Below are 23,284 nucleotides of genomic sequence, written 5' to 3'. Positions count from 1 at the left end.
AAATGTTATATCAATAATAACATTTTCAAATCTATTATTTTTTTCTTACTGTTTTGGTGACTATGATTTGTTTATGTATTGCTCATTTAGGAAGTGATTGAAGCCATAGCAGAGAGTGCATTTAAAACATCTCTCTACCCTGTCATTTTGTCCTTTGAAAATCATGTTGATTCGTAAGTATATTGTCTTTTTCTTTAATTTACACCATTGTACATGACCACTTGAAAATTTTGTAATTTTGGTTGTTAGTCCTAGAGTCACCCATCTAGGTAATGATGCTGAATGTCCAGTAAAAGAAACCAAAGACCAAGCTCAGCAAGTTTAAAAAAAAAAAATAATAAGAAAAAGGTATGAAGCTGTAGATTTGTTAACCTGGTTGAGTTATTTCATCATTATTTTTTCAGATCTAAACAACAAGCTAAGATGGCAGAATACTGCAGGAATATTTTTGGAGATGCTCTCCTTATAGATCCCCTTGACAAGTATCCTGTAAGTAACTTTTAACAAGTGTCAGCATTTAGAATTTTAATTTCTTAGACCTTATTTTTAATCAATGAAACCCACCAATTTTCTGAATAGAAAGATAAAAGCATTCGTTTTTGTGTTTTTTTTTTTTTCTCTCTTAAAAATTTTTAGCAAATTATGATTCTGTCAATGTTAAATTTTCATTATAGTTAGTTCCAGGTCAGCCTCTTCCTAGCCCTCATGATTTACTGGGGAAAATCCTTATCAAGAATAAGAAGAAACATCCACACCATATACAGGAGGGCAGTGTCAAGCGTCGTTTGGTGGGACAGAGTTCTAACCATAGTGACACATCCAGCATTTCTGAACAGCTATCCCCTGGTAATGGTATATGTCTCAGTTTGGTTGGTTGTGTAGTTTTGGTTACTTAATATAACAGAGTCATGAAACCTCACAGTAACAGCTTACTGTATGGCTAAAAATCCCACAGTTTTATATAAGATAGTTTCTAGCTTTTGTTGATCTGTTTTTGGAATTTGAAACACATATACAAAATTGGTGGCTTAAACATAAAAATAAAAATTTGGATGTGAGCATCAGTGGGCTTTGCACATTAGGAACCTAGTTACCTGAACTATTCTATAACATTTCAGTAATAATTTACGACTTTGATGCTGATCTTTCTGATCATAAAATAGGTCATTACGATAGCAATTGACGAGAAGAATTCATAATTAATTCCAGAATTACTGTATTTGCGGGTTCCTCTAATGTGCCTCTTTCTCTTGCACTGTTTAGCTGAAAACTATTCCACACATCATCATTTCATTTCAGGCTAAAGTTTCGAGTTTATTTTTCCATCCAGCCGTTTTAGCTCTACACTTTCCTGAAGAAACGGTGACGTACCCACATACACACACACACAGAGGCAGACACCCATCATTGCGATATCAATGTTTTCAAAAACAGGGAACCCAAAAAAATCAAGATCCATCAAAAACCAGAGATTTAAATTTTTGATGTATCTAAAGCTTTCACTCATCATCCCCTTGACGATAGGTTATGGTGGGGGAGAGCGCAAAGTAAAAATGTTGTATAGAAATGTGCAGGTACTATGTACAAGTTGAAAATTGACTGGTAATGTGGATTTTAATGAGTAGTGTAACCTAATCAATTGAATTTTTGGATCTTGAAAGCTTGGTCTGAACCTTGTATCATTTGTTCAAACTGGCTCCTACACCATTGACTAGTGATGTGCATGAGCATTTGTAATATAGTGTCGCTTCCCCCTTCTATGGTTTGTTCCTTTACCAAGTAGACACCCTCATTCTGCTCTTATTTGTCCTGAACATTTCCAGATTTTCCACTTGCTATAACTGCTTTCATCCGTCATCTTGCAAAGAAGCCAAAGTAGTCTTTTGGTCTGTAAATCACATCTGTACCTGTGCCTCTGCTACTATCAAGCCCATCTAAACTATCAAGAAGACCCACTTTAGAGTAGAGTAAAAAGGAAGTTGTGCACTCCTCTTCACCTAACGCAGCGAGATTCGCAATAGAGAGATGATGACACTTTGCAATGAGACACAAGGCAGATGTCAACAACACTGCAGTTTAGAGAAGTGGTTGTCATGCTGCCTCTGTCTGCGGAGATAAATTATCATTGGCCCTTTATTGTGCTGGTGACATCAATGAAAGCATGCAACTGATGGTACACTGATGAATAAAAAATATCCTCAATGTACAAACAGAATTAAAAATGTAATTTGTTGGCTTAGTTGCACAGCAGCAGTATAGTGTATATGCCTTCAAAAACAGTTCAACTCTGTGCCAGTCATAGAAAAATCAGAATGTATGTGTGACCTGCAACAGGAGGATGCAAGATCCACTCTGTAAACTGCAGTTACTACAAGTTCTCAAACTTTATCTTTTCCTTGCTTTTTAGCCCCCCAACTTGGAGCCTGTACATTGGGGTTTACCCCGGTCCCCAGGCTCTGCTTCCTCATTGAAAGGCATGTTAATGGGATTGAGGAGGTCTTCGAAGTACTCCCCCCACCGACCCACAACGTCCCGAGTCAAGGTCAGCAGCGCACCATCCCCACCATATACAGTGTTGATACTGCACTGCTTCCCCTTCCTGAGACGCTGGATGGTGGACCAGAATCTCCTCGAAGCTGTCCGAAAGTCGTTCTCCATGGCCTCCCCAAACTCCTCCCACGCCCGAGTTTTTGCCTCAGCAACCACCAAAGCCGCATTCCGCTTGGCCTGCCGGTACCTATTAGCTGCCTCCAGGGTCCCACAGGACAAAAGGGTCCTGTAGGACTCCTTCTTCAGCTTGACGGCATCCTTCACCGCCGGTGTCCACCAACGGGTTCGGGGATTGCCGCCACGACAGGCACCGACCCCCTTACAGCCACAGCTCCGGTCAGCTGCCTCAACAATAGAGGCACGGAACATGGCCCATTCGGACTCACTGTCCCCCACCTCCCTCGGGATGTGGTCGAAGTTCTGCCGGAGGTGGGAGTTGAAGCTACTTCTGACAGGGGGCTCTGCCAGACGTTCCCAGCAGACCCTCACAACACGTTTGGGCCTACCACGCCTGACCGGCATCCTCTCCCACCATCGAAGCCAACTCACCACCAGGTGGTGATCAGTTGACAGCTCCGCCCCTCTCTTCACCCGAGTGTCCAAGACATGTGGCCGCAAGTCCGACGACACGACCACAAAGTCGATCATCGAACTGAGGCCTAGGGTGTCCTGGTGCCAAGTGCACATATGAACACCCCTATGCTTGAACATGGTGTTCGTTATGGACAATCCGTGACGAGCACAGAAGTCCAATAACAAAACACTGCTCGGGTTCAGTTCGGGGGGGCCATTCCTTCCAATCACGCCCTTCCAGGTCTCACTGTCATTGCCCACGTGAGCATTGAAGTCTCCCAGCAGAACGAGGGAGTCCCCAGAAGGAATGCCCTCTAGCACCCCCTCCAGGGACTCCAAAAAGGGTGGGTACTCCGAACTGCTGTTCGGTGCATACGCACAAACAACAGTTAGGACCCGTCCCCCCACCCGAAGGCGAAGGGAGGTTACCCTCTCGTCCACCCCCGAAAGTGACCGAAAGAATGAGATCGCGAATACAAGCGGCTGAAATGAGTTTCTTCCGCAGGGTGTCTGGGCTTTCCCTTAAAGATAGGGTGAGAAACTCAGTCATCCGGGAGAGGCTCAGAGTAGAGCCGCTGCTCCTCTGCATCGAGAGGAGTCAGATGAGGTGGCTCGGGCATCTGATCAGGATGCCTCCTGGACGCCTCCCTGGTGAGGTGTTCCGGGCATGTCTAACCGGGAGGAGGCCCCGGGGAAGACCCAGGACACGCTGAAGGGACTATGTCTCTCGGCTGGCCTGGGAACGCCTTGGGATTCTCCCGGAAGAGCTAGAAGAAGTGGCCAGGGAGAGGGAAGTCTGGGCATCTCTGCTCAAGCTGCTGCCCCCACGACCCGACCTCGGATAAGCGGAAGACAATGGATGGATGGGTGGATGCTTTTTAGCCAGCTTCTTCCATTGCCTTATTACTAGCACAGTGGCTGTTAGTATGCTACTGGACATACATATGGGATGGAATCCTTAGCACAAGTTAAATATATACCAGCCTTCATCATCTAACAAAAATGTCTCGGGCAACTAAACACACAATAATCAAATGTTTCCCATCTACATCTCACAGACTGTGAAGTAGTCCTAGACTTTCAGTCCCAAATTCTGCTCCAAATAATTGTTTTTCAAGTAATAATTGGGAAATCTCAAGCTAATATTATATTTTAGATATACTGTTTGCACAGAACTCATCCTTCATAATGGTACCTTTAAAAAGTAACAGTTGACAATCACTTTAATAACAGATTCACATGCTTTCATGTGAAGTGCTGACTCAAATGAGCAGTTTGCTTGTGTTTCTTTTTGTTTTCTACATATTCAATACAGTGGAATATTTCTGAAAAAAATAAATAAATAAATGAATAAATAAATGTGGAGAAATCAATGTGCTTTGAAATGTGACAATAAATAAATAAAAACACATAAATAATTAAATGTGAGATTAAATGTTTTTTGTTGCTTTTTACTTTATGTGCTTTTTTGTTATTTCTTTGATACCGTACACAACTTGAAATATGCAGTGAAATACAAAATCAAACTTTTTCAAGCTGTGTTTTATGTGGTGTGTAATGAATATCACTGAAACAAATAAGTGAAGAAATAATTTAATTAGCAAAAAAAATTATACTTGCACATAATAGTGTTTTTATTCATTAGTTGTCTCATTTCACAGTACATTTATTTGTTTGCCTGTTTATCTATTCATTTGTTTTTGTATGAAATATTCCTCAATAAGAGGAATATTTCATACAAAAACAAATAAATGAATAGATAAAAAAGAGGAATCTCAATAAGACAAATATCTGTAACAGGCAGCATTTAAACAAAACCTAAAACATCAGTAAGATTAATTGACAGTGAAAATGTTGCAGTCACTCAGACTGAATACTTTTTTTGGAGAAATCCCAGTTTACCTAACAATATATCACTCGGCTTAGAGTGCAGGTAGATCCTGACACTTGGAGAAAAAAGTAACACAAATCAGCAGTTGTGAAAGATTTCAAATGCAAGCAAAGGCTGTCCAGTCACAACTTTTGTATATTACTTAACTGACAATACAGGTGAAAGATGCAATGTTGCTTTGCGCTACCTTTAAAAACACAGTGAACGAGGAACTTTCAGCATACAGGAAATACAGGTTTCACCAGAGTGTAGCTTCTGGTAGAACAAGGTAATCAGACATGTGCTTGTTACAGCATCGAAAAACATTCTAAGTTTAGAACCAGCCATTACAATGACAATAGAGGGAAGCATGCAAAGCTGGACCACAGACACCCCACTGTGGTCTTCTGGAAACCAGAAGTAAGATCTATGCACATAAATGACTTTTAGCTAATTCATAGACTTCAGAGTGCTGCACAATTTTGACAAGCACTTAGAGGGAAAATCTACTCCTATACAATTAGAAACTACCACAGCAGTGTCATATTCGAGCCACCCTGGATGACTGCAGATCAGAGCATTGGGCCAAATGGAACACACCAAGAACGGAGACTTGTTTGTGATCAAGGCAAATGCAAAAGGACTGCTGTTCCAATGCTGGACACCCAACACAAAAGCATAAATGTTAATTAGTCAGTGTGTTACATTTACCAAGTGGCAGCCATATGACTGGCTTTTTGGGGGAGCAGGTTATTTTCATTAACAACCAAGTGTACACAGAATGCATAAAATGGGAAGATAGGAGGAAGAAGGAGATTTTAACAGGCACATACTAATAGTACATTCCCTGTAAACTGTTTGGAAGCCAGTTCAACTGATGCTAGTTTTATCCAAGATGTAAGAAGTGTATTTTCATGTGACTGAATGATATATTTTTATTTGTGGAGTGCTGCCCGATGCTCTGTTGCTGTGTTATAACACATACCTCAAACTCATACTGTACCTCTTTCATCTTTGCCACCTAAACCCACTATTGCATTCTTCAGGTTGTGAGTTTTCAAATATTGTAGTGGATGACACAGGTAATCATCCTGGACTATGTAAGGTGAAATGCATCATGTGTTTGGCATTGTTTAAAGCAGACCATGCATCTGTAAAACATGAAGCTATGCAAACTGGTTTCCAGAGTGATATGGCCTTATTAACTTTTGAAAATCTAGCATGAAAATACCAGTCCTACTTTTGTGGCACAGTCTTGCTTAATTCATAAAGATGGTAATGTGAAAGGTGTGACATACATATAAGACATTCTGGATACTGCAATAGTATTTTAAAACTATTAAAATTAAGTTGGCCAGAGAGGCAAAATGAAAACAAAAAAGTTATTCAAAATTACTGTGTAATTCAAAAAGAGAATTATTGAGGATAATTTGGAAATATCCTACAGTAAGCCAGAGTGAATCACTGTGGGGTTTCATTACTATAATTCTTTAAAAAGTATCACTGTCTCTCTCCTCTTAATCTATTTTTCATCTTTGTTTCTTTGTCTCTTCTTCAATTATTTCTTTTCTGTAGAAGGTGAGTGACCAATCAAAAACACCTTAAGTCATAGTGGCACCATTCATAACCCAGCATCAAGTGTAACATCACAAGACTCATTATACCACAGCATGAAATCAACCCAGTAGATCCTTCATTTTCATTACCTTCCATTTATTTAGGTGATACTTGGATGTAAAATCTTGCAAAAATGTCATTTATATATATTTCTAGTGTCCTCACACTGTTAAGTTATGTGGCTTGCTTAGGATTATTCTGACTCCATTTTAGGAACTGAAGCTTGGGGTTTAGTCTTGTTCTTTATTGCCAGCACAGTTTGTTCTTACTAGTATCAAAGAGAGTGGCACAAAACTAAAATCCCTATTAAACCCAGGTGTTGTGTAGTGTAGATTCTGACTTATTACATTTCACCAGGCATTGTACTACCAGTTACCAGCATTACCAGTGAAGCCAGTGTTTCGTGCAGCTGCACTCATTTAACATGTGTTCAATATCAACTGTTCTTCTGCTTAATTATCTAATATATGCTCAGTTTTGAATGTGATGTTTTTTTCCCATCAAAAATGATATTAAAAATGCTTCACATTTAAAATATGGTGGCATCTTAGAGTAACAGGAGTGATGTGAACTTCAAACTACAATCAGTCTTATATGGCAAATTCCATAACTAAATAGTAAATCTAGAATCTATGTACATGTAATATGTTGTAGTTCCAGCTAAATGAAGAACAAACTAAAACCCTTCTTAGTAGAGCAAAGCAACAAATATCTGCATCACTTACGAGAGGAATCAAAGTAAACCCAGAGAGTATTGCTGTTAGGAAATAATATATATTATGGTATGCAACCTTTTTTCCTTTAATTCATAATTTATTTTTGGGTATGGTAATAGACAGAAAAAAGACAGAGAGGATCTGTCTCCAGTATGCTATAAATCTTTATCAATGTCAGATTTATGTGATCCTGCACCAGACAGTAATAAGAGCATAGCTTTTTCAGTCCTTGATGAAAGTACTTCCTCATTGGTAGTGCCTCCATGTCGGGGCACATTATCAGCAGGGCTCTTCTATTATTCAAGCCACTTGGTTGAGTGCTGTTCCCGGAGTCCCACATGTAGTATAATTGGCCTGTACATATCAGGGCAGGTACCCATTAGAATGATAAAGCCCACGAAGGTAATACCCCGTCTAGATATGCTCTGCAAACACTTCAAAGAACTTTTTTTTTCCCTAACTTCCCTTAAAGTGATTTTCACAGCTGTATAAATGTTTTCTTTCTTCTGACCTTACATATTTTAACTCTCAAACCTACTATAAAATTTCTTTGATCTTTTTTGGGTCATTCTCTTAATAGTTGAATGTGAATGAACCCTACTCCTGACTCTTTTAATAGTTTTTAACGCACTCTGCTATTATGGTTGTTGAATTTTTTCCAGGGTGTCCACCACACAGCACATCAGACGCAGGGCAGCTGTTGTCGAATGGGGAAGAGAAATTAGCTGAAAGGCTAATTAAAGAAGCAGAACCAAGAAAGTCCATTGGTGAGGGTACAGATTTTCAGGTCCACTTTTACTATGACGTGTGCACACGTCTCTCTGCTTTCAGTTAGCAGAGGTGTTATTAAAACGTACCACATTTAGGACAAACAAAAAGCTGTCTATGATTAATTTCTATATAATTTCATTAAAAAAAAACTGATAAAAATAGCAAGATATACCTTCATCAGAATATTTCAAAGTAATATGTAGTACTAGGGTGTACATCTTGCCATACATCTTGCCTGAAGAAGGGGCCTGAGTTGCCTCGAAAGCTTGCATATTGTAATCTTTTTAGTTAGCCAATAAAAGGTGTCATTTTGCTTGGCTTTTCTCTAAAGTAATATGTAGTATTTGAGGTTTGTGGAGGTCTGTAATGTGCACAATCAGATATCCAGGGATTGGTCCTCCCTTGCTCCTGTTGCCTGCTAGGATAATCTCCAGCTTACCTATGACCCTACTCTGGAAAAGTTTGTTTAAAAAATGTATGGATGAATGTTAAAACAGAATAGAGTATGTACTTATTGCATATTTCGCTGATGCATATGGAGTTACAAAATCAGTACATATTACCTTTTCCCCGTTTTTAACAACTGAAGCTAAAGTGATAAAGACTGCACTGCCTGCCTTACCATATAGTGTGTCATCGAGGCAGAGTGATTTGTGCTGACACATTATTCCAGACACCGTTTTCAAATTTCAGTGTGGATGATCTGTGTGACTTTTCTCTTGCATCTCAAAGACTTATGGCGACTTAATTGGTAACTTTAAATTGGCCCAGTAGGAGCGAGTGTGCCATTGGATGGACTGGCAGTCCATCCACAGTGCAAATCCCACCCTTGTCGCCAATTTCTTTCAATTCTTCTTCTTCCAGCCACGCAAAGCTTGTCTCTGAGAACACTGAGTGGTGCGCCTCCTGGTGACGTCAGCTGATATCTCTTTGTGTCAAACCCTACCGTCTCCACACAGTGTCACCACTATAGATAGATAGATGGGATGAATGAATGAATGAACAAGTAAACTGTATTTGTTGCTAAGGTGAAATTTGGCTTTTTACAGAAGCTTGTTAAATATATTAATAAATAAATACCATAGATAGTGTGTGTTTATACTTATTTATCTATGATATGATCACACAAAAAAATGACAAAAAGGGAAGATAATTAAAAAGAAAGAAAAGCTTCTGACTTGGCAGTTACAGTCCCAGTGAGTCCATCAAAGAGTTGTGGAATATGTGAAGGATGTCATTACCTACATTAAAGGAACATTGTCTCCTAAGAAAGAAGGAAAATACTCCTTACTTACACACAGTTCTGCCAGGACTGTCATCTGTTCTCTGCAAACCTAAATATTGGGTTAAAGTTTACAAAATGGATGGTTGTTATTCATGTACCCTATTTATTAAATACAGTAAGAACACTCTTGCCAGTCTTATAAAGACCTTTGTGTGACATCAGAGAGGTCCTAAATAAGGAAAGGGAATGACAGAAATCTTTAATACTGCCCAGAGTCAGCAGATTTAACTCAATATCAAAATTCTTATGTTGTTGTGATTCTGTCTGTATATCCAACGTTTTTAAAATGTTTTAGTTTGTTGTTTTATGCTGCTCCGAAGCAGTCTAAATTACATTCAACACAATCCATGCTAGTTACAAATTACAACTTTTAAATTATAACTCTGCATTTTATGACTGTTATTATCTGGAGCAGCCCTTGAAACGTACCAGTACAGCTAAATTTAAAGCAGGCATCAAAGGGCCCAGCATTGAGCAATTGTCTGACCTAACCTAAATATAAAATTATATAATTGTGGATTTATGTCTTCTCTTGCCATATGAAAGAAGAAACGTTTTGTGTGTGAAGTCGGTGTATTCATGTTGGTTTCAGGAAAATATTGCAAATTTAGCAGTGATTGCAATTATATATAAAATTTACATGTTCAGCTATAGTTCTTCCATGATACAAAGCTCTAGAGCTTCTGAGTAAATTAAAAATATATCAAATAAAAAAGAAAAATATCCATAATTAATACTTGTGAATGACGTTCATGTATAGTATTTTTAGATATAGTGACATCAGGTACACACATGCCAGCATATCATAATTCAGGCTATGGTCGCTTTCATTCTCCACCATCATGTAGAAATTACCCCTGCAGTGGTAACCGACACATTTAAGTTTCAATATGGTGAGTGGTGGTCCAATGCTTTGGTTGTAGTGCACTCGGACTTGTTTCGTATGGTATGTTCAGCTGCGTTAAGAGGCAAGAAAAGAATATGCCTCGGACTTTTGCATTTCCAAGATGCTTCATAAAGTAGGTCAGCTGATCCACTCAGTGTCACATAATTGCCACATAATTCCAAGATACTCCAGTTGTGAATATGAATATTAGTGTGACGACGGGAGGCTGGCCTACAATTCAAATGCTTAGGCATGTTTAAGTGCTGTTCATTTTAGTGCATGAGAACATTTACTATGAGGGACTTATTTAACAATATTTTATTCAAAATACCATGTGTTTGGGATGCTGTGAGCATACAACTGGATGACTTCACATGTAGATTATGTGACACGAGTAATGTGAGATTTTCTTTCGAGGAAATTTACGTATTATTTGATGTTGTCCAATGTTGGTCACCATAGACATATTGTATCAGAAACTTTTTATTTCTCTATGAAAACCGAGGGTAAAAAAATTTTCTTGGCCATCACATGGGGTTAGAAACATGTTTAAAAAATCATTTTTGGATGAAGTTTTCCATTAACATTGACCTTGCTTATTAGATTGTTGGTGTCTCTTTAGGGATTAGTGGCAGGATATGCTACAATTAACAGGGGTTTCCTTACTTTCAGCTTGACAGGATTAGTGGGGGTTTAGCTTTGGAAGAAAACCATAATTCTGTGCTTTCTCGAAGTGGATGATGCAGTTTGAATTCCACAGAAGAACAATTAATTACAAGGACATTATGGGTATTGAACCAACACCTAAAAAGCCACTGTATTGTCTTGTACATGGACATGAAACACACTTTGATTTGATATTTGTCAGTTGCATTTTTCTAACATGGTTAATGCATATTCTGCCCTTTCCCCCAATAGTAAATGATGTAAATGTTTAATAGTGTGCTCTAAGGATGAAGAAATGTGATCAGAAATCTTAAGCTCAATTTTTACTTACAATGTTGTCATTTTATTGGAAAACTCTAAAAAAGCCTGTTTTTTAATTTGAATTTAGAGGATTAGAGCACCAAATTTGGTCTTTTGATATTCCAAGTAAAAGGAATACCCATTATTAAATCAAAGTTTACAGACATTTTTATGCTTTCTACTTCAGTTAACCTGAAATGGATTAGTGCAGCATGGTCTCATGGCGCTAGTGGAGACTGAGTTCAGATCTTAGTGCAGTCACTATGTCACATTTGTAGTTCGCCTACATTCATGTGGGCGTTTTACCAGGTAAGTTTTCCTCCCACATCTTATGTGTGCGTTACATTAATGGGTGACTTTGATTAACTAGAGTAGAACTTGTATATGTGTCAGTGCGCCTGTGCTGTGGACTGGTATGACATCCAGGTTTGGTTCCTGCTTTCTGTCCTGTTTTTCTGAGTAGACAATCTCCACAACCCTATTGGATGGATGGATGGATGGATGGATGGATGAATGAAATGGAATATCAGCTATATTTAAAGAAGCAACATTTAAAAAAGCTTTAGCTATACACTGATTAGCACCTAAAACCAAATGAAACCGCACTGCAGTTCTGCATTCCCTTGTGTAATGAAAAGACGATTAGTGTCCACTGTAAATTTTAAATGTATTTTTTAAATCACTTAAAACTATTATTATACTTTTTCACTGTAGTGGTTAGAATGGCAGTCTCATATCACTCCGAGTTTGAATATTACTCAGTTATTAGCTGAGTGGAGTTTGCATACTCTCCCTGTATATATGTGTGGGTTTTTCTGTTGAAAATTTCAGTTTTTTTCTTGCATATCAGAATTATGTGAAGAATATTTTAATTAATGACTCTAAACTGGCCCTGACAGTGTTCTCTCCAATGGATTATTAGACACCTGTGAATTGGCCTTGTAGGGGTGACATTGTGAATGTTCTCTACAATGGATCAGAGCTAGCTCCTGCCTTGAACCGTCTGCTGTTGGGATAGGCTCTGAACCCTGTGACTTCTTAGATCTAAAAGGTTCAGAATTCGATAGATTAATGTTAATCAAGTGGTCTCTATGGCATTCTTCATGAGGCATTCTGATCCAAAGTGGTTGCTATTTGCAGCCTTCGACCTGTATGTGGTGGTTTTATACTATCAAGTTGTTTGTTTTCTTTTTTTAATCATTTGGTCACTGCATTGAGTTTATGAAAAAAAAAAAAGAAAATCTTTAGATGCAGCCATTTGTTTCACTGTACACTATTCTAATCTGGCAGCTGTCATCTAGGTGTCCTTGTGCGACTGCCTGTCAAGTTAAATTAGTAACCTCCATTTCAATATCTAACATAATCTGCATTTGTCACCTTTCTGTAGTTTTGATTTTGGCTTTTCTAAAGCATTCTTCAGCCTCACCTAACTAATAATAATAATAATAATAATACATTTTATTTATATAGAGCCTTTCCCATGCTCAAGGCACTTACAGAATATAATAAAGAACGGCAGCGTATACAGTATATAGCATTGTACAAACCAGATAAATAAATAAAGAAGATTAAGACTGAATTCTAAAAAAAAAAAAAAGAAACAGACAACATAATTGATGGTCTAGCACATACACACAGGTTACATTAGCATCTTGACAGAGAAGTAAACTGAGAGAAGGGTAATAAAGTCAAATAGAGCTAAAAGCCTTCCTGAACAGATGAGTTTTGAGTTGTTTTTTAAAAGAATTCATGGAGTCAGCTGACCTGATTAATTTTGGTAGGTCATTCCAGAGTCTGGGCGCTATACAGCTGAAGGCCCTGTCACCCATGGAGTGTAGATTAGTGAGGGGCACAACAAGATTGCCAGAATCAGAGGACCTTAGTGGGCGGGCAGGCATATAGTGATGGAGAAGGTCACTGATGTAGTTTTGCGCGGGGTTATTTAAGGCTTTGTAAGTTATTAGTAGGATTTTATATTCGATTCTGTAAGACACAGGGAGCCAGTGGAGACAGAGCAGGATGGGTGTGATGTGCCCGCTGCTGCTGGTTCGAGTAAGGACTCTTGCAGCTGAGTTTTGAATAAGCTGGAGTCTCAGACAGCTACAGGGATTTTATCACAGTGCTAAATAATGTTGCTGTCAATGTTAGCTATACCCATCTGAGCTTCAGAAACTGAAAATGAAAGTTTTAAGGAAAAAACAACCCTGCCTGGATAAGCAGGTTAAGAAAATGGATGGATGGATGGATGGGACAGTGTAGCATTTGTGCAGTGGGAGAAGAAGCATTGAATGCAACATGCTAGGTTCTGCTTTTATAGTCCTGTCTGTTCCCATTTATAAAGTTGTTAATATTAGGTGGTGATCTCTTTTTCAGTACAGTTTGATGGTTGTTTAAACATAAAACAGCTTAACAATTTGTGATCAAAATTAATGAAACATAGAGAACTTGTATATTTTTTCATTGCTGAAAATAAATCAGTGAAACTGGGTGAGAGTTTTTGAAATAGGCTGGATTTAGTCTGAGGTACCTTTTGTTTGAGTGCCTTCAACTTATTGCTGTGGTTACATATGTACAGTAATTTAACATGCAGCATTTAAAGTCGGTCCCAAATCTATGCTCTTTAGCTTCAGACTTAAGTTTTTTGTCTCCTAAATCACATAAAGCAAACACTGTTAATATTGACTTCTTTACAGTCATACATGCTATTATTTCATTAGCTCTAGTTGTGACACCTTTAATTGCATTTATCGTGTTTGTACTCCATTCTGGTAAGGTTGTGTAGCATACATTCCATGCACAGTTCCATTCTTGGCCATTTCATTCATCTCTTTGTAAGTATCTTGTTTGATGGTTTTTGAATTGTAATATGTTGCTTTTTACTTTGTAAAGTGATGTGGTGCAATATAACACTTCTGCCTCCCATCTCCAGGAATATGGTTTGATGGCATATCTGGTTACTGTTAGTCACATTGTGCACAATCTCCTGTGGGTTTTTTCCAGATATTATATTTAATTTCATGTTAAAAAAATGTGCATGTTAAGTTAACTGGTAACTGTAAATTCTCCTGGCACATAGTAATGTGTTAGGGTATGGGTGTGTGTAAATCTGTAAATTCTGATGGACTAATATCCTATTCAAGGTTACTACCTGGCTTCTGTCCAGTGCTGCTAAGGAGGACTACAGCTTCTCACAGTCTGGCAATGGAGAAAGTGGTGTCAGGAAATAGAACACCTAATGTAAAGACCTATATAAAATAAGGTTTGATAAATATGAAGAAATACTTACTGGACTGTTTTGTTTCAGTTCATATTGTCTGTAGTTTGAAAATTATAGACCATTTTAAACTTAAAAGGTTATCATTAAATAATACATTTTAAGATGTTATCCGCTGTACCTTTTTATAGTGTGCACTATGACAGAGCATAGTTTAGAATAGTTTATAATACAAGAGTCTTCAATAAGAATGGTAACTCGGACACTGTGTGCAACCTCCCATATTTCTGTGTCCATGTTTTCAGATCGTGAAGCAGACAGTGAAGAGGAAGAAGAAGAGGAGCAATCCGACCCCAAAAAGCCCACAACTGATGAGGTATCCCTTTTTGGCTTTGCTGAAGTGACAGAAGCCCTTGTACCTGCTCCCTTCTTTCTCTGAAGTCTTCTAACTGTCTCTGTCTACAGGGTACAGCCAGCAGTGAAGTGAATGCAACAGAAGAAATGTCCAACCTGGTCAACTACATTGAGCCTGTCAAGTTCAAGTCTTTTGACATAGCAAGCAGTCAGTGGCACTAACTTTGAATCTGAAACTAATGAATTATGGAAAATAATTCAGTTCTTTGTCTTACCCTTATTTGCTTTGAATTTTACAGAAAGAAACAAGTATTTTGAAATGTCCTCATTCGTGGAAACAAAAGGCTTGGAACAGCTGACTAAATGCCCAGAGAAGTTTGTGGAGTATCTTTTTGAAGTGTATTTATTCATGACATTTAAAGGCCACAGACCTTCTTTGAGATAGGAACTGTGTCTGCTGCATGTTGTATTTATTTGTTTATTTTTTTGATAGATTAACAAGTTTAAATTGTTGTAGAATGTTTAAGTAGGATTATGATGTTTTACTGTCATTAATATTTTCCTCATCATCTCATCATGATTTTATAGGTTTTGACAGTTAAGCCTCTTCATCTTCTTACTCTTCTTCCAACATAACCACTTCTATGTTGGCTCAATGTGCTTGCTCAACCTTCTACAAATGGCTCAGCCCTGCATCTCCTTGCCAGTGAAGGCCTTTTCCTTCAGATCTTCTTTTACTTGATTTATCCATCTCTGCTTTGGCCTCCCTTGCTTTCTCTTCCCTGTACTTCCATTCCAGTTACTCTTTTGCCTATATATTCATTGTCTCTCCTGATCACGTCTATACCACTTCAACCTACTTTCCTGTACTTTCTTAGATATCTCTCCCACTTTTGTTGTACCTGATTGTCTCGTTACTTATTCTGTCCTTTTGTGTAACTCTACACATCCATCTCAACATTCTCATTTCTGCCACATCTAACTTCTTCTCCTGTACTCCCTTTACTGCCCATGTCTCAGCACCATACACCATTGCTAGCTTTAACACGGTCTTCACCTTAATTCTTTAATCACACAATATTCCCGATGCCTTTTTCCAATTGTTCCATTCACACTGCAGTCTGTGGGTTATCTCTGTGTCTAGTTTTCCATCACAGGCTACCACTGATCCTAGAAATTTAAATATATCCTCTCTTTTCAGTAGCTCTCCCTGCAGACTAACTCCTGAATTCTGAGCCATTCTTCTGTATATTACATAACACAATATTTAGTGATATCGCTTGATTCAGATTGCATTTTGGACTGTAGACTGCATATTTTGGAACATAAACTTTAATACAAAGGAAATCATTTCACCAGGTTTAACATTTAAAATTCACAGAAATAAGGATGTATTTTGTTTTTTTTTATCATTTTAGTATAATTATGTTTTCTACAACAACTACAGTAAATATACTATAGGCATATAGTGTATAGAGAACATATTATGATGGAGTCAATATTTTGAGTTTGGATTTACACATTTTAACCATTTTTGAGAATGACTTGAGCACTTTCGGTGTGATGTGTGTCATGACATGAGTCTGTTGACAAGATAATTGAAAAATAGATTGTTCATCTGAAGTAACACATGGCAGTGTTTTTAACATTTTAATATGCTATAGGCCTATTAATTATGAGCAATATCACACCAATAGATTTTGCTGTACAGAATTAATAATTTTGCATTGTTTGTGTGCATTGACCTGCAGTATTTACAGGTAAAATTGTGTCATCATGTAGGGAAGGTCATGTGCTGGACCCATTGGAATTTTTTATCTCTTTATCAACCCAAGACGAAATGCAGGATAAAATGCTAATATGGTAGCACACAAGGTTCCTTAATAATAATCATTTTGAGATTTTTTTTTTTTTTTTTTTGCAGTATACTGTATATACTAGGAAAACAGTGAATCACATACTGTATATGTAAAAATAAATGGAAACATTGTAATTGAAGTATTTACAATGTTCAATATGAAAAAAAGTATTACATGAGCAACATTACCGTATCTTGTGAAAGAAATTAGCTTATTTCAAGTAATTGTCATTATAAAGTATGTCACATTATAAAGAAAAATATTTGGTGCCTGTGCAGCAACATCAAGCACATATTAGCAATATAGGCTACCGTACAACAAGAGTGTAAGTGACACTCTCACTGAACAACGCAATGGCAATAATAATAGGGAGACTTGTAAAATGAAAGCTGTAAATGCAATGAATGAACCTAAAACACATTCCAGACAGTTCATACAAGTTACTGAGCTGCAGAACAGTTAGTCATAGTGCAAACAGATTGCTTATCCAGGGTTTTAGGCACAGGTCATGTCAAGCTCAGGAATGTATATATGGCTCATTAGATAAGAAGTGTCTGTGAGCTAAAAGTTACCACTCGCTGAATGGTGTTTTGACAATTAGTTTGTTTCTGGGGTTCTCAGTGCTGTTGCCAGACTGATGCAGCTGGTCAGTCTACTTCTCTTTGTGCATGAGAGACAGTTAAAGGTGCTGTTGTGCCCTTTTTTAATAAGCAGAGTCCTGTAACAGAGGGCTTCTCAGGAGTGGTTCAGTGCCCCTCCTGTCCATGTTTCAATGATTTTTTCTGTTCTTTCCCTCTTTAGCACAAAATCAGCTTCAAGCCTGCCCACAGTGCTTAAAATTATGTCCAACATCTCAAAAAGATTAAGTACGGTCCCATATGGTTACTGAGGGGATACATATTTCTATTCCATACTTTATCATTGGTCTGGCAGATCCTTAAACTAAAACACATATATATAGAGTCAAGTTTCTTCCTTAGAATAAATACAGGCTAATAGTTAACGCAAATATAGAATAATATTGTCAGTACCCTGAAGAAGGCTGTTCAGCATCGTTGCCGAGTTTAATAATTAGGAGGTCAACTAAAATCATAGCATGTAATCTATTTGCTTTATTTCTTTTGCATATCGTTCTTGTACAATTTAAACATTATAGCAGGCATTACAATATTGACAGTATTACTTGTGTGCGGTTTTCATAAATAGTCTTTAAATTCCAGAGTGCCGTTCCCTTTTTTTAACCCCATTTCCATGGTAATGAGCCATCACAAATATTGGCTCTTGCTGGGGAAGGAAGTCTGACAAGTTTACTAACATAATGCCTTACGTAATTGAAAACATATTTTTCTCTGTCTTAGCCAACTCTAGTTACAATTTCCTGAAAGTTAAAGCCATGGGCTAAGCTCAGGCATACCAGCTGTTAACAAGAGTTACCTGCTGTATATTACTCTGGTTGGAGAGTGAAAGAACAATTGAATGAAAAATTGAAGAACCATGGAAGGCCAGTGCCATCCAAGTTGAACAGCACCCATTTGAGCCTGTTGGAAGTCAGATTTTTGAAACAGTGGTGCATAAGATCATAACTACCAACTGACAAATATAACATTAGGTAGTTTTGTTAGAATAAATATGTCAAGAATGCAATGTTTTTTCTTTTTTTTTTCATTTATTTACTTTTGTTTCAGTGTATTCATTTTTATTCCAATTATTTTGTATTCATTAATTTATTATTTTTCATCATTATTACAATGCCATCATTGTCAGGAGCACATTAGTATTTGATTTTTTTTAATATTTCCATTTTGTTCCTATATGTTGAGATATCTCAACTTTTCTTTCTTTTATTTGATTTTTTTATTGTTCTCTATAATTTATATTGGAGGAAACGTTTTGTGAATATGGATGCAACGCATACCTGTTCAGCTTGTGTCGGCACTACAAATCAATGTATTTGAATCTTGAGTGTTGGAACCTTGACTATTTCAAAGGAAAAGTCTTTGTGAAAGACTAGCAATGGCAAGTTTAAAAAAAATCAGTTTGAAATAGGATTTATGGTTTTGAACTATGTTTCATTTTGTGGATTTAATTCTGATTTCATTCTGTTTATTCTATGTGAAGAAAGACTCGTAACAAATTTCATTTACTGGCTCTGCTATTCTCTTGTCAAATACCAAACAGAAGGTCTTTGGATTCTCTGCCACTTGTATCACAATATGCTTGTTAGCTTGTCATAGTATTGCCTGGATATATTCCCTGAAGGTAATGTCTTTTCTGTTTTCCTATTAATTTTGTTATGTTTTGAGGATTATTTTGTAATTTCTGTTTTTTCTTTTCTATTTAAAGAATTCAAAACCCTTAGTTCTCCAGCGAGGCATTAGCTATCCTCACTTGTTGTTGTTTAGCTTCTGTTTTTGATTACCCTTATAGTTAATGTTTGATTCTTTGTCTTTTTTGAATTTTGGTTCTGTCTTTCTTTGGTTTTTGTTACTGGATTATGGTCTGAGTTTTTTGTTTGCTTTTTGGTTTGCACCTTTATTTATGGACAAGAGTTTATACAGCAGTCTGATAAGAGTACATTATGCCACATGCACAGAGGATTTCCAAATAAGACTTGCCTCATACAATACATTATATTTTCCCTAATATTACTGAAAAATGCATATGAAACACCTCCATTGATATTAAGAATAACTAAACAAGAATGAGACTTCCCTACCTAGACTTGCCTCAAAAACAGTCTTGCTATTGTAACTATTTTACAATGTCAGGTGATCTGGGAAGTTGGTTGCACACAGAGTAAGGTCTGCTACATAACTATGTCAGTGAGGCATCAAGAGTATCACAAGGGGTATGCTGTTCGCCTTCTGTTGGCAAGAAGGTGGCAACATCTGCATCAGTTTGAGCAACAGGCAAAACAGGCAACAGTGCCTCCTCTGGTTCTCTTGGCTTTGGGGCATCTACCTGATTCTGTTTATCCAATCTATATTTCCAGTTCTGTGTACTACCAATATCCATATTACTAACCGAGACTGGTAAAACGGATGGCATGGACGCAGGTAACCGGATGGCATGGACGCAGGTACACGGCGATGGGACGATGAGACGTACTGCGCAGGCGCTTACAGCTCAACTAACGGAAATAGCAAATAAAACAAATGTGTTGCTTGGGATTGTACAAACCGCTGAACGCTTTACACCAAATTCAAACACAATACAGCTCAACTAACACACGGCCCCAGAGAACGGCCACAGAACAAACAAACACAACAGGATTCAGCGCCCCGCCCAAAGTCAAACCGGAGAGAGTACGGATGCCGCAAACATCCACACTACACAGCATAGTGAAACCCGAGATAATACGGAAGGCGCAGGCGTCACCGCCATATTGTGAGTGGCACTACTGCGGAGTCAAGTTAGGAATAATGTGCTGCTTGGGATTGTACAAACCGCTGAACGCTTTACACCAAATTCAAACACAATACAGCTCAACAATACACACACGAGCCCACCTGGATAAGATCAATGAACGCAGGCGCCTACAACGCGTGTCTGAAACTGCGGAAGCAAAGCAGGCACGGGTTCAAAACGAACAAGCTCGACTGACGGATATACAAACACGAGCCCGCCTGAATAAACAACGCGCCCATAGCTGAGGACTAACGACACAGCCACACAGAAAAGAGGATTCTGCACTGAACCCCAGAGTCAAACGTAAGACACTACGGGGTCCGCAAAGGTCCACAAAGATAGTAGGGAATATATAAGAGCACACCCATCAAAAAAAAATCAATCGTGTAAAAGCGCATAGTACACACAAATCATGTGCTCTCAGCACATATAAAGCGTATAAGGACAATACGGAGAATAGAGACCCAAAGGCATTGGAGAGAAAAAAAGGCAGATAAGAGATTATGAAAGCAGTGGAATTCGAAAGGCTCAAACAAACGATGGCGCGATACACATGCAGAGAAAGGTACAGAATATGAAAGCGGTAAAATTCAAAAGTATTGTAGCGTCCCAGCCAGGCTGAGGGCCTTTTGGTTTTAAGTGACTGTTAGGTCCGATTGAGGGAAGGCGGAGTACAGCACGGAGGACTGATAGCGGGGTATTGATTTGATGCGGTAAGGGGGGGCATTGGAGAGGGTGCTAGAAAGTTGTGTTTGGGGTTAGGAAGTCAGCGATTGTTCAAGTAAAACTTTTGTGACACTTTATCATGTCAGTCACTACAGTATCAAAGAAAAGATAGAAATGATTGCATTACTGCAAACAAAAGGTGATTAATCATCAGAACCAGGTATAATTGAAAAAATACCGGGACAAATTGAGGTCTGAAAAAAAGAGTAGACAACAAAGTCTTTTCACATGTGCTTCATTCAATGGACAAAACGTGGATTTACACAATAATGGACCATATGCTATGAGAATCTGTGGTCCCACAACAGTTAAAGGAACGACAAGTTAAATTTCAAAGAGTACACAATTCGGTCGGGTGTATATTGATGACCTCGGAGAAGCGATGCAAATTTTAACAGGCAAACAGAAAGGTGATGTATATATTCCGTGAATAACATTACACACCAAAGGAGATCGTGATATGCCATCCGTAGTAAAATGTTTACAGTTTACCGTGAGAATAGCTTTTGCTATGACAATCAATAAATCACAGGGACAAACAGAAAAACTCGGATTATTTATTACAGAAACAGAAACAATATTCACTCACGGGCAGTTATACGTTGCGTTGTCACAATGTGTCTCCAAAAAATATTGTTTTTAATGAAGCTTTAAAGTAAAAGTGAAAATAATGAAATTGAAACAATTCCAAAAAAAAAATGTAAAATTGTATATCCAATTAACCAAACACAGGGGTTGGCGAGCGAAGCAAGCAGGGGGCGAAGCCCCCAAGTCCTTAATATAAGAGATGCAGTAAATAAAGCAGGTAATGTGCATGAGGTCTGAAAAGTGAATAGGCAAAAACTGAAGAAGTTTGACCTAGTCTATCATATATGTTATAATAAATGTAATTAATAGTATGTCATGGACAATTTAGCGCTATTTTGGCTTTTCTCTATTCCATTCAAAAACTTAAAGCCAAAGGGGGTTGGTTGAAGGCCCAGGTTGCTATCAGCCTTTTATCTCTTCTTGAATTCCTCTCCTTTGAAAATAGGTTTCTAGACATAGTCACCAATCTTCTAAATATAAAAGAGCTCTCGGCTAATTTTTTTTTCCCTTTGCTTAAGTTCCTGCAGTGAACCTTGCATGAAACTTATTCACTTAATAAAGTGGAAAAATCCAGTCTGTGTTTAATGTGAGAATTAGCAAGGGATCAGAGATAATTGAAAACATTGGAAACTAAATTAAAGTAGAGATATCTGAGGTTAAGTGACCATAGAGCATTTAATGAGTAACTAAAAATTGACTTAAAAAAGTAAGAAAGATGGTCAATGTGATAAAAGCTTCTTAGATAAGAGAATTCCAAATTGCTGAAATGTTAAATGTCTGTTGTACATTGATGTCTGGCATTTGGTGTTACACTTTTCCTTTATAAACCCATCCAGATACAATAAGAAACAGCTGAGCCGGATATACCCAAAAGGTACTCGGGTAGACTCCTCAAACTATATGCCTCATATTTTCTGGAATGCTGGATGCCAAATGATAGCGCTTAATTTCCAGACACTTGGTAAGTTTTTAGCTCTTACACTGCTTAACAGCAGTACAGAAAGTACAACATTGTAGATGAAAAGAAGGGAAAGCTGTAAGAGAATGACTATTAATATTAAGTCTGAAGTTAATATTAAGTTGAAGATGTCAAGCTTATTACCATGTGTAACAATTCATGTTCATAGCTATGTTTACTAATACATTTTTTCCTCCTAACTTTTGCCATCTGGATATAGCTTAATGTATTTTATGTATTTTTTTTAATGAATATCATCTAAATATTGGGTGATAAAAAGTTTTAGGTTGGCCCTATTAAGAGAAATGCCATTAAAGAATGGGCAACTGGGAGAATAGAGTGTGTCCATTCTTGAATCCACAATTTCACATTGCAACCTTTGCAACCTGTGCTGTGTAAGCATGTGATTTGTCATGAAGCATAAATGGAATGATGGACAGCTTTCTTCACCACTTTTCTCTGATTGACTGCTATAAACTTGTGCCTTTCGAGACAAGTAATCAGTATGGCCTGCACTCTCAATATTATAAAAAGACACGCACATGGTTTTGCTAACATTTGCTTGCACTGTTAAGGTCTTTTGTGTTGGAGAATCAGCATGCTTCTTCAATTTTTCAAGTTTTGTTTGGACTCTAGATCAGAGTAATATATGGTATTTTTGAGACCTGGTGAAACATTTATTAAATTTCTCTAAAATTTATTAGCTGAGATTCTCCTTGGAATGCAAAGGCTGTGGTGTTACATTTTAGGAGTCACCCTTCTGTGCACCCAACACACACAGACCAAGCTTATGTTTACTGTTCATAATGGATTCACCTAACCCCCAAATAATCCCTATAATGTCTTCAATCTTTCACGCTATCACTGTTTGATTATTCTTTAAGATTTGTTCCAATGTGGCTATATTTTCATTTGTTATCAATGTTAAGAAGAAGATGCTGTG

At 37.7% G+C, this 23,284-nt stretch overlaps 1 protein-coding gene across 9 annotated transcripts in view; it reads left to right on the top strand.

Annotated features, from left to right (window-relative positions):
- Window positions 1-23,284, top strand: part of plcb3 (phospholipase C, beta 3 (phosphatidylinositol-specific)) — a 357,037-nt gene that overhangs the window by 272,733 nt on the left and 61,020 nt on the right. For 5 of the 9 annotated variants that reach the window (XM_051920110.1, XM_051920112.1, XM_028802354.2 and 2 more), the window contains exons 12-19: window positions 91-173; window positions 405-489; window positions 675-852; window positions 7,989-8,093; window positions 14,754-14,824; window positions 14,914-15,010; window positions 15,102-15,186; window positions 22,220-22,344. In XM_051920110.1, coding sequence (XP_051776070.1) covers window positions 91-173; window positions 405-489; window positions 675-852; window positions 7,989-8,093; window positions 14,754-14,824; window positions 14,914-15,010; window positions 15,102-15,186; window positions 22,220-22,344 — 829 coding nt within the window. The remainder of the gene's footprint in view (window positions 1-90; window positions 174-404; window positions 490-674; window positions 853-7,988; window positions 8,094-14,753; window positions 14,825-14,913; window positions 15,011-15,101; window positions 15,187-22,219; window positions 22,345-23,284) is intronic. The other 4 variants (XM_028802363.2, XM_051920136.1, XM_051920124.1 and 1 more) reach the window with 3 other exon arrangements.

This window comes from Erpetoichthys calabaricus, chromosome 1, assembly GCF_900747795.2.
Source record: "Erpetoichthys calabaricus chromosome 1, fErpCal1.3, whole genome shotgun sequence".
NCBI classification, from domain to species: Eukaryota; Metazoa; Chordata; class Cladistia; order Polypteriformes; family Polypteridae; genus Erpetoichthys; species Erpetoichthys calabaricus.
Note: the sequence above shows the minus strand (reverse complement) of the source record. Positions and strands in the feature narration are given on the sequence as shown.